The sequence below is a fragment of the Plasmodium fragile genome (genome assembly GCF_000956335.1).
Source record: "Plasmodium fragile strain nilgiri unplaced genomic scaffold supercont1.82, whole genome shotgun sequence".
In the NCBI taxonomy this organism is placed as follows: Eukaryota; Apicomplexa; class Aconoidasida; order Haemosporida; family Plasmodiidae; genus Plasmodium; species Plasmodium fragile.
Genome location: NW_012192662.1, coordinates 9,266 through 21,440, shown reverse-complemented (window position 1 = coordinate 21,440; position 12,175 = coordinate 9,266). Strand labels below are relative to the sequence as shown.

The 12,175-nt window shown below is 42.3% G+C and overlaps 2 protein-coding genes across 2 annotated transcripts; one reads left to right on the top strand and one right to left on the bottom strand.

The window, feature by feature from the left end:
• Positions 1-954: 954 nt before the first annotated feature.
• AK88_04916 (uncharacterized protein) lies at positions 955-5,577 on the bottom strand (the record flags this gene model as incomplete). Its single annotated transcript, XM_012482520.1, has 1 exon — positions 955-5,577. The coding sequence occupies one exon, from the start codon at positions 5,575-5,577 to the stop codon at positions 955-957; it is 4,623 nt and encodes a 1,540-aa protein (XP_012337943.1).
• A 3,689-nt stretch (positions 5,578-9,266) lies between these two features.
• Positions 9,267-11,084, top strand: AK88_04915 (uncharacterized protein; the record flags this gene model as incomplete). Its single annotated transcript, XM_012482519.1, has 1 exon — positions 9,267-11,084. The coding sequence occupies one exon, from the start codon at positions 9,267-9,269 to the stop codon at positions 11,082-11,084; it is 1,818 nt and encodes a 605-aa protein (XP_012337942.1).
• Positions 11,085-12,175: the final 1,091 nt, after the last annotated feature.

Genomic DNA, 12,175 nt, shown 5'->3' with positions numbered 1-12,175 from the left:
TGTTTATCACTTATCTGCCGCAACGAACACATCCCTCACGTAACGTTGGGACGTACCATTTGTCAAAAACGTTAGAGGCATAAAAATCCCCCCCGCGTCTGCGCCATGCCTTTATCTCCTTGCGACACATGTGTCTTTGTGCCCCCTCCGTTTGACATTTCTCACCAAATTTGAAAAATGCACCATTTTGTTGTTTACACATAAAAAAAAGGGGAAAGGAAGAAGTGAGTCTAGCGGAGGATGCGTCCGGTGAAAAAATGCGAGAGAGGAGAAACGACTCATTTATGCATGTGCAGGGAATGAACTAAACAATTGACAACTGTATCAAATTATCTCATAAAAAGGAGAAAAAAAAAAAAAAAAAAAACACACACACACAGGCATACGCATAGGTGTACGTATAGGCATAGGCACAGGCACATATGTACGCATGCCTGCTTAGCACCGAAATACTACGACAAGGGGTGGAAATAAAAAAAAATGCATACTAACTCCTTCCCCTCATATGAGGGAAGAAAAAGAGGTGGGCGCGTGGACGTATGTGCACGCCTACACAAGCTTGCGTTCGTGTGTATATTTCTCCTCACGAACACACACAAATGGGCCAACATCGAAATGGTCGTATAATGGATGTAAAGAACAGATGAAAAAAAGTGTTACAAAAATATGCCAACGCTAATGCAAGGGAGGTGGGGGAGGTGAAAAATAACAAACGGGTATTAATTTTGAAACAATTTTTTTTTTTTTTTTTTTGGTTTATTGCAAAGGTGAATGGTGAACCATAGGATACAGCTTGCCACAAATGCGAACACACCTACAGCATATAACAGCAACGAAAGGACAAAATAAAAGGCAGATATGAAATGACACATCTCACCTTAACAGAAAAGCAAGCAAAAGGAGACAAATTCGTACATACTTCCCTACCCCGCTAAATCGTTAAAGAAAATGAACTCAGTACTCGTCTTTCTTATTGCAATCCCTTCTGTGCACAAAGCTTCTGCCACCTTTGGCGTGAACCCCCCTTCGATCTCCATCATGAAGTGTTGTAAAGTGCTTTACGTATTCGAAGCTGTCATAACCAGAGGAACTATCAGCAGAGTATTCGTCTCCCTCGTCATATGTATTTTTTTGTGACGCCTCTGAGCTGTGCAAAAGGTTGTGTGGATTGAGCAGATGGTTGGGCTGTTCAATACTGTACTCCTCATACAGGAAAGTAGTTCCGTATTGTGTATTCACTCCGTCTTCATCACGCCTTGTGTGTTTTGTCCAGTCATGCATTGCTTCATGTGTCCATTGTGCTGGACTTCTCTCCTCACTGTCGTCCCACAGGTTGTGGATATTCTGCATTTCGATGGCTGGATGACCCACTTTGAAATTCTTCCAAAACGGTACAGATGGTTTACCCCCTCCACGCTGCTCAGTTTTTCCATTTCTCCTCCTGTGCAGTAGGGCATGGTCCACCCCATCGGTACGGCACAAATGGGTAGGGACATCCCCACAGAGTGCACCCATCAAGTTGTCACCGCTTTGCTTGTCACCGCTTTGCTTGTCACCGCAGTGCATCTCCCCACTTTGCCTCTCCCCGCTTGGCTCATCATCGCTGCGCAATTCATCGACTGACCAATCGAACTCCCTCTTATGTTTGGCAGACGGCATGAAGAGCGGATTCCTGATTTCCTTAGGAGGGCAGGAGTAGTCGTATGGCTTATTCCTATTCGCCTTCAAGTTACTCGTGTCCATAATATTGAGCGGAGCAGTGAAGCCGACCTTCTGCGTGGGCAGTCTGTAAGATATGCTTAGCAGTCTCAATTGCAAAATGATAAAATCGTAAATGTCTGTCCTCAATTCAAAAACTTTCCTCCAGTTCCCCCACCCTTCAACGCACTTGATCCAAAAACTGATTTCGTAAAAATGCCCCGGCTGTAGTGAGTAGCCAAAATATAAATTTTTCGTTTTGCAAAAATCGCTGGGTCTACTATCGACCAAGAACTGTAAGCTTTTCCTGAGCTCCTTAAGTGCAAGCAGAGGAGTGTTAATGTCAACCTTGAAGGATATGTCAATATAAGCATTTTTGGATCTACTTTCATTGTATATTTTGGCATTACTCAATTTTGAATTTTCGTATATAACGATTTTTCCTGTGGTTGTTTCGAACTCTGTTGTATATGTTTTTATCTTCTTAATATACATGGCTTCTCCCCCATCGAGTCTTATACGATCTCCTATATTGTATGGATTCGAGAAGGCAATAAAAATGACTGAGGTGATAAAGCTTGTGTACATATAGCTTAGAATAACTGTTACGGCTGTTATGAACGCAGCCCCTGTCACAATGATAGTGTCGACGGATACTCCAAAAATGAATAAGAGAACGACAGATGCCAAGAAGGAAAGAAGAATAGACATTAATCTACGAACCAATTTAAGAATACTTTCTTGTCCCTTTAAACTTTTTATGAATTTTTTTCTACACGATATAGCTCTCTTTATTGCATTCCTAAACATGAGCATGTCAATTTTCCCATGCCCAGATAAATCAAACTCCTTCATGAACTCTTCCGTCTCTTCTGGCTTCAAAAAAACTTCAATCATTTCTTTTGTTATGAATTCATTTCCATTTATACTCATCTGCATGGGACTCCTCACATTCATAACAAAGGGGTCGTCAATCTCGAGAGAAATATCTTTCTTTATTCTGCTGAATCGTCCTTTTTTATTTTTCTTAAAGCATAAAAATGGGCACAATTTGGTTTTCCTATTCTCCTTCAGCTTTTTTACGTTGATTGCATCGCTTCTCTCCAGCACATTCAATTCTTCGTTCAAGAGATGCGAATGGTAGTACTGTGCGTTTTTGTTTGTAGACCCGTTGTTTTTCATTTTCTTACTTAATTTAATGGACTCCTTTATTTTATTGTTTGTTTTTTTTTTCCTATCCCCGAATAGCTGGTACGATGAGTTCACTTCTCTCGTGTACGACTCCTTATTGCTTTCGTCACTGGAGATGTTCAGTGTGGTGTTTCGCTTCGCTGGCCCATTTTGTAAAGGCGCGCCCACGGTGTGCTCCCTGTCCAGCCGGTGGGCCGCGTTCCCTACCTCGATGTCGCGCGGGGCGGCCCGGTCTACACACACTTCTTCCTCTTCAGTTGAGAGCGGCACCCCCTTTTCGCACGGGCCTCTCCCAATCTCGCACTTATGCATCGAGTCCATGGTGTACTTCTTCTGCAGGACGTCCTCGATAGTGAAGTCCTTTATCTGCACCTGCATGCTGTTGTAGTTTTCCAGCGGCGGGTAATACGGCCCGTCCTGTGCGCCCTTCAAATCGTCATAGAGCGCGTTGACGTCACCGTTTGCACTTCCCACGTGGTCCTTCTTCTCGCTCGCCATTTCCTGAATGCCAGACAGGGATGGCGTGATGCAGATGTTGAACTTTGTGCCTTCCAAAATGGACGTGTCTTTTTTGGTGATGTTTGGCTCCTCGTCCTGTCCTCTGATCGAGGAGGAGGGATGAATCACCTCTCCCTTGCCGGTACGACCATTTCGTGCTTCTCTCTCTAGATTCTCCTGCACGGTGTCCTTCCTGAGCGACGAGGCATTCCCACCCCGTCCGTCATGCGGTTTGCCATTCGCTTCGTCATCCGATGGGTGATGGTGATGTTGCCGCCGTGGCACCCCCCCGTCGCTCACTTTGACACTTTTAATTTGTTGCACACGGGGAGAAGCACCTGAACTTACACCATCCAAGTGCACCGCTTGTGGCTCCCCCCTCCTGTCGCTGCTCATTTCGATCGTGTCGCTGACCGCGGAGGACGTCCTCCTGTCCGCCGTTTGGCTCCCACCGCCACGTTCTGACACTCCCGATTTGCCCCTCCTCCTTTGAGCCACGTTGCTACCATTCCTGGATCCGCGCTTTGCCTTGGGTTTCTGCTTGGCCCGACTTTTTGTCTTGACCAAGGATCGTGACTCGTTAATCCCCATTGCAGAATTCGTCTGACGCGCTACCACAACGCCCCCCTTTCCCGCTTCCTCCTGAGCAGCCTCCATCCGGATAGCATCCAAATCAATGTCGTTGAAAATGTTCTCTAAGTTTATTTTCTTCTTCGCTCTAGATTCTGAATCGGAGTTGGTCACAAGATTTTTGGGGCTAAAAGGGAAGGGACCTTGCGAAGGAGTTAAATTAGAATCCCTGTTCAAATTCAAAGTCATTAAATTTCTATTAGGGGAAAATTCATCAGAGGACATATTATGCATGGCGGATCCAGTGAAGGCATACGTGTCGTTTTTCTCCTGGTAGTACATTTTCAAGGACATGATGATTTGCCTGAACAGTACATCAGAACCAATTTTAACTGAATTTTTATTAATCATGGGTATGCTATTATTTAAAAGAAAAATTAAAGGAGGTGTATTCACCACATAATGACAGGCTAACCAGTTTTTAATGGTCGAGCTTTCTGTCTTCACAATATTTTTTGCTTCAAAAATTGGAGGCACTAGCAGTTTCATAGCATTTTTTTTTTTATTTCTATTTAGAGCAATTTTACAACAAGTACAATTACGAGGCAAATTTTTAAAAAGTAACAACTCCGCTTTATCCTGCACAAACTTCTTACTAATGTCATTTGTTTCTAACTGTTTAATCATTTTTTCATCCTGATATAATTCGTAGCCAAAGAGGGATCGAATATTTTCCTGCTTGTCTGCCATGAACATAAACCATTCAATGTTAAATTTGCGGAGTATACCATACTTGGACAAATATTTCCCTAACAGGTCATGGGCATTCATTAAGAAACCCAGCTCAAATACAAAAGATATAATGGACAGGAAAAGCAACCTCGCTGCAAATACAATGTATAATAGTATTGGGAAGGTGATTAACCAACTGATGCTATTCAAAAATGTAAATGGGTTGTCTTGGTCTTTATAACCAAAAATACGAAGAACAAAATAATTTTCACTTTCCTGAGCTCCCTTTTTTAAAATCATGTTACTCCTCCAGTAGATAATCTGAACAGATGACCATAACAGGTACACCAGCTCAGGGTCCACTGTATTGTAAAAAGCTGCACATAGGGCACTTGGTTGTAAAAGCTTTTCCAAAAACACTTTCTGAATAATCGCATGGATGATCATAATTAGAGTGAAGGAAGCTATGTTCACACCCAGGATGAGGAAGCAACAGTAGATACTGCCATAAATAAAGGTCCTATTATATTTGGGTTCAGCTATGGGGTCGTGTAAATTTGGCTCTGATAATGTACTTAAACTTACACAAAGAACAATCAAGTTCATAATAAAGTGAATTATAAACCATAACCCTGGGGACAGGTCAGGATATATTATGGACAAAATGCGCAGGATAATATCTCCTAATGTTTCACTCTCATTTTCGTCCTCTTCTTCTTCATCGTCTTGTAGAAACTGTGGGTTGTAAGATGATTTCTGAATGTACAAATTCAGGGCGTTGATTCTGTCTTGCCTGTTCATATACGACCTTGACATATCCATCATTAGTGACTGCGGGTATTTTGTCTTCGACCCGCTCTTGTAGTTTTCTTCCTTCGTCTCGCTCATCTTGTTCGTCCCTCTGTGTGTTCATCGGGTTCCCCTCCACCTTGTCCCCTTGTATCATATAATATGTGCTCTCTTTACACGGACAGCCGACAGTCAGGGAGGGCGAAAAGGGAAGGATTACTCTCCTCGCCCAGCCGTGAGACATCTATTTAGGCTGTCCGCTCACCCACGTGACCTGTACACCTCCCCACCCCCACACACAAACACAATCACAAGCACAATCACAATCACAAACACAAACACACCGGATCTGTCTCTCCTATATTATCGCGCTCCCTTCTCACACTTGTGAAGATTGAAAGTTGTCATGTAATTAGCTCCCTCCGATTGTTCTCCAACTTTCTCCACATATCTATACGGTACTCTCTTCGGAGTTGCGCAAAGGTGCCAACGCGCAAGCGTATACATGAATATGTGAACTTACTCATCCTACGCACACATCTCCCTCAGAAATTTCTCTCCTCGCGATGCCTTGCTCTCTTCAGGTGCGCGTTTTTTTTTTTTTTTTTTTTTTTTTTTTTTCTGTCTCCGATCAGTGTAATGGCGCTTTCACAAAAATTAAAACTTTTTTAAAAATCAACAAAGGGAAGTGTGTGGGGGGAATTTTAGACAAACAATTTGTTTCACCATGGGAAGGGGGCAACTCCGGTTAGCTTCCATTCAGTGTGTGTAAAAAAGAAAAAAAAAAAATGATATCAAATGATGTAAATTCCCTCCCACTCTCTTATAACCATGCGAAGCATTACATATGGGGTACACGCGTGTGTGTGCTCACTCACACAGGGCTCCAGGCACATGTCTATGTGGAGGAAACTGCGCCTATGGACACGCGGCATTAAAGGCCCCGTCACGGGCAACATATGGCGAGTTAGGGCTTCCAATCCGCAGGGTCCCCTACTTGGTATTCACTTGCACGGCAGAGTTACGCATACAGAGATAATATACATGCACATGTGAATGAGCATGCGAATGTCCTCTGCGCGATGTATATACGTATGAGTTCACTCATTTGCCTCTCCCCATGTTGGTCGCTCTACATGAAACGCTACTTGTGGACGTCTTTTCCGCGACAGCCCCCCCGCGCACGTGGCCGTAAAAACCACGTCACCCGTGAACGCCCAAAAGAAGGGATGACATAGGTCTAACAAACCGATTTAACAGTATATCAGCCAAGTTTAAAAAAAAAAGTAACAATTTTTGTTTCAATTAAAAAGTGGAAACAATATTGACAGATTTAAAAAAAGAACAACCAGTTGTTTATCACCCTGTAACGGCGTATTTGCGTAAAGCTATATTACTTTAAAACGTTTCGTGGGCACCTACATGGGAAGAATTATGAGGCAAAAAAAGTCCACTCACGTAAAATGCACCCCTTTGAAAAATATGCCCAGTTGCAAAGAGCGAAAAAAAAAAAAAAAAAAAACAAAAAAAACACCTGTGCACACGTTTTAGTAAGCCAAGCGACATGCACAACGTAAAAGCTGCAGAACAAAAAAAAACAAAAAAAAAAAAAAAAACGACGGTATAAAGAAAACAAGGACAAACAAACTGCGTGCGAATGTACATATATGTGGCACATAAAGGAGGTGAACCAAAAAGTGCTAAGAAATAAATCTTACATCAAATTGTTGCAACACAAGTTTTCGTGCTGATCTGTATAGCTACACCGAGTGTGGTGCCTGTCCCTACCAAGGTTTTTTTTTTTTTTTTTTTTTTTTTTTTTTTTTGGCGAGGATATTATAATGTATTTAGCGGCCTATCGGTGGTTACTCATATGGACAAATTGTTTTCCCAAAATGTGTAAAGGCAAAATTGTGGAGGTCCCCATGTTGAAAAATAAGTCGTACATATGAGTAACCACAAAAGGGGAGACGCGGGGAAGAAAGCCCATTTTGTTATCTGTGTTTTCATCGTATGTATGTGCCCTTGTGAACTCTTCGTTTTTTTAATGTTATAAAAATTTCCAACTTGTAAACCCCCTCCATACATTTGCCCGAAACATTACGCAGTGTTATTTATGTATAGACCTTCATAACAGACATGTCTGTCTTATGTGAGGGAGGATAAGTTGTCCACCTTCCCCCCCAGGAAACACTTATATGCTTATGTGCACACATTCGAGCAGTACACCCAGGTGGGCAAAACGAGACAATTTGCACATTATCTTCCCCCTAACCCTTTACAATGCTCAAGTGTCGAAGGGTGCAAACCAGGCCACAAACATATCTCTACTCTTATGCAAAACTGGCCAGCACGCAAATGTGCGTATAAATACCGGCATACTATTATACGTGTACGTTTCAACAGAGGTGTTGTGGATGACAGCTTCATATTTGCCCCCATGAAGGGAAAAAATAGTTCCCCTTATTATACTCACGTTGCGTTCATTCGAAATAAAAAAAAAAAAAAAAGGTGGAAGGGACATGCCTTCTTTCCACGAATTGGGTGGGAAGGTCAACCAGGCTGCACACTTATAAAAATGAGCAGGCGAACATATATTATGAGTTATGCGTTTACACATTCCACCGCAACCGAGTAAGTGACGCAGAACCGTGATGTTCAATTAGCGGTTTTGAAGGATGTCCCATTGTATGTACCTGTCTTTAACTCCACTCTTTTGTGATACCCCCCCCTTTTAGGGATGTTTCCCTGAGGCGTGCTAGCTAGGGGTGAGAAAGCTAATTTTTTTTTCATTTTAACAACAATACAAATTTGTCAGGTGGGGGAGGAAACACCTGACAAGGTACTGCGAACCTTAGCCGTAAATTCACCCACCTATATTGTTTGGCCACTTGACGGGCACATTGAGGCGATACATTAAAAAAGGATTTTGTACAAAGAATGTTAATAAACTCAGCTGGCAAAAAATTGTTGTGTTTCCCTAAATGTAGAGTCTAAGTGATAGGAGTAAAGGAGCAACACATGAGCAGGTGAGCTGGGTATTGGGGACAGATGGCGTGGTTCAGCACGTGCACACCTTAACGAAGTACATGCGTATACTTATGTATGCGCGACTCGGCTTTTTTGCAATTTTGTGGGGTTCCAATTTTTGCCTTTCAAATGGGCCCTTGTGCCGTTGGGCTAATTTGCAATTTGAGAAATTCTCAACTTCAGCTCACCCATTTTAGCCACACCGCTGCTCCGCCAAACCAGAAACCCTTTCTGCACAAGTTGGAGAAAAATCACAAAAACGTTATCCTGCATGCTGTTTTGCAAAACTCTGCGACAGAAGGCCATCATCGACGCCGACCCATTTTTTATGCGTCCCCGGAGAGGCAACTGTTTTAGCGCGAACTTTACTCCTTTTAAAAAAAAAAAAAAAAAAGTATGAACAGTTCAAAAAAAAAAAAAAAAAAAAAAAAAAATTAAAAAAAAAAAAAAAAAAAAAAAAAAAAAAAAAAATTATAGCTATTTACCTGTCACGTTTATGGTCAGGTAAAAACTTAAAAAAAAAATTCAGAAGAAGATAAAAGTCGTGTGGAACTGCAAGGCCGTGAACCCAGAAAAGAGAATGTAAAAAGGCTAAAAGGGGTTTAAAGAGAGGACGCAAAAAATACGCCCACTAGTTTGAGTAAGCTACGCCGCGGGGGGAACATATTATACAGTACGTACGCACGTGCAAATATACTTGTGTATTTTCTTTGTGCCTGCCGCCACAGGCGAACCCCCTAATTAGAAGCTAACGAATGATGGAAACCGACGCAAGCAGTAACGCCACGGATGAACCCGCGCAAAGCGCGGACTTATTCGAAGATGAAGGCGGCATCGTTGAAAGCAGCAGTGTGGAAGGCGGTAACGTGGAACGTGGTAATAGTGAACATGGCAACGTCGAACGCAGCAACGTCGAGAGCTCCCAAATGAAGATGAAGGCTGCGAAGAGGATGCCGTCCAAGAACAAGAAGAAGAAGAAGAGAGAAATAAAGGACGCTGACTCGGATGAAGAGCAGAACGCTCTGGAGGTGGGAAAAAAACGCAAGAGAAAAGCGAATTCGAAGGCAGACCAACAACTGGATGGGGACCTGGATGAAAAAGATGAAAAGTACCTAAACCAGGAGGACCCAGAAGGACACTCCTCGAATGAGAATAACCCAAACAAGAAGAAAAGGAAATCAAAACTGAAGAAAAAAGGCGACGAAGAAGAAATTAATGAAAGGAATGCCGATTCTGCAGAGGACGAGTTTAACACGAAAGACAATATCTTTGGGGACGAAAACTCTTCTGATGAGAGCCAGAGCAGCGGGGCGGCTCGCAATGATCAGGTTAGTGATGGTGGTGAAGACAGCGCAAGTGGCGACGATCACGACGATGATGATGAAGAGGATGAGGACGACGACGGCGATACCAACAAAAACATCGAAAGGAAAAAAAAAAAAAAAAAGAAAAAGAAAAAGCTGCGCCCCAGCAAGGATAAAAGGACGGACGAAGACGGCAAAAGGAAAAAAGTCAAGTCAGCCTCGAAGAAGAGCAAATTCATAGATAGCGTCGCGGAGGAAGGGGAGGAAGAGAGCGAAGACGACAGTGAGGAGTACGAAGAGGAAGACCTAATCATCGACGACAATGACCAAGGGGAAAAAAAAAAAAAAAAAAAAAATGCCCAGAGCAATGGGAAGTTTTCCACTCTGAGTCTACTGGACGATGAAGGAGATTACGAAGACATAAACGATTCGGGTAAATCTGAAAAAAAAAAAAAATCCCATTTTGATGAAATACTAGAAAATTTAAAGATGAAAAGAAAAAGAGTGCATAAGATTTCCGAAGAGGACGGTCTACAATATTGTGAAAATGTTTTAAACCAAATGATTTTAATGCATGAACAAGATGTAAAAAATATAAAAGAAAAAAAACCAGCAACAGCAAAGTTACAAATAATTGATCAAGTGTGTATGATTCTAACCAAACCAAAATGGAAACCTTTTTTTATGAAATTAAATATTTACCACGTCTTAGCATTATGGCTAATGCCACTCTCGAAAAACGCACTTCCAAATTTTACCATACGAACGAATTTATTAAAGGTGATACAACAGCTCCCCATTACTATTAAATCCTTGAGGGGCAGCCAGCTAGGAAAAATAATGACCTACTTACACACACATAAGGACGAAACTGATGAGAACAAAAAACTGATCAGGACCATTATGCAAAATTGGATGGGACCCATCATAGGCATTAACACAAACTATAAGCAATTTTTAAAAGAAAGACAAAAACGAATTTTAGAAAATCCTGAATATCACAAAAAGGTACTCGAAAAAGCAAAAACTTTAATTCCCGATTCAATTAGCATTGAGAAGGAGGAAGAGCAAAATGAATTGAAGAGACATGCTACCATACCTTTCAACAGTGAATGTTCCTTTTTGATTAACGTGCCCTCCTCCGTGCCCAGCACTAGCAAGAAAATTATGCCCAAAAGTAAAATTAAAAGGCTTACCGATAATATGAAAATGTTGAAGAGGGCTCGAAAGTCGCAGAAGGTTTCCATTGAGGGCAAGGGCGTTGCCATGTAGGCGGAGCCACGCACGCATAATGTGTACGTACATATGTGTATACACCCCGTATGTGTGTAGTGTGTAGCGTGTTCCCCTTCGCTTTTTTAGCCCCCCCTTTAAAGCGTGCCCTTTTGGGCCCAGTAAAATAATGCGCAATCCCCCTGATGGGACTTTTCCGCCGCGTGCATGTAATTCTCACATATGTGTGTTCCCCCCATTTCGGGTGCTACATATCATAGCTTGGAAGTGATTTACATGCTGGGGTAACCCAGTCGTTGTGGCCACTTGGCTCTGACCAAAGCACATCAATCTTACCCTCCTTTGGGGGGCCATTTTTTGTGGTAATTTTTCGCAAGCAGTTTTTATGCCCCCCCCAATTTGAGTCAACCCAAATTTATTTCTTCCACTTTAAGTCCGCTTCATTTTTTTTTTTTTTTTTTTTTTTTGTGTAGAACTGTGCGTAAGGCATCAATCTGATAACTGGCACAACACTACAGTCAAATTAATAAATAAATAAAAATTGCGAAAAAGAGAAAGAAAAAAAAATAACACACCATGGAATGGTATAACATATATATGTACCGTCCTATCCCCATGGCGGTAACTGTAGAAGCAACACGTTGCATATTCGAAATGTGTTCTGGGCGATCCATTTAGCAAAAATAGAAAGAAACAAAATACGAAGCGCTGTTCGCTAAGTGTTATGAGCACGCTGCGCGACTGCAAGAGGAGGGGAAGTGGAGGGCGAACGTCCCGCGGGGACGCGCGCCTGTATTTACAGACTAATATGTACCCACCCTGGCATCTACATCGAGACAATAACTAATGCTTTGAGAACTGGGTGCGACAACTTTACACTTACCCCCACCTCTTCATTGTTGGTATGTGTAGCTGACGCACCGCGGTGGAGCAAAGTGCGGAGGTTCAAAACGTTTCGTCGTTACACGTACAAGCATTGTGCATCTACCACTGGTAAAGAGAGCAAACACATGGGGGTGGGAGCTTCTGGATAAATGTAATCATATGCCACCGCAAGATAAATACCCCCCCCTCTGTGCGCTGACAGAATGACGACACATGCAAAAAAAAAAAAAAAAAAAAAAAAAAAA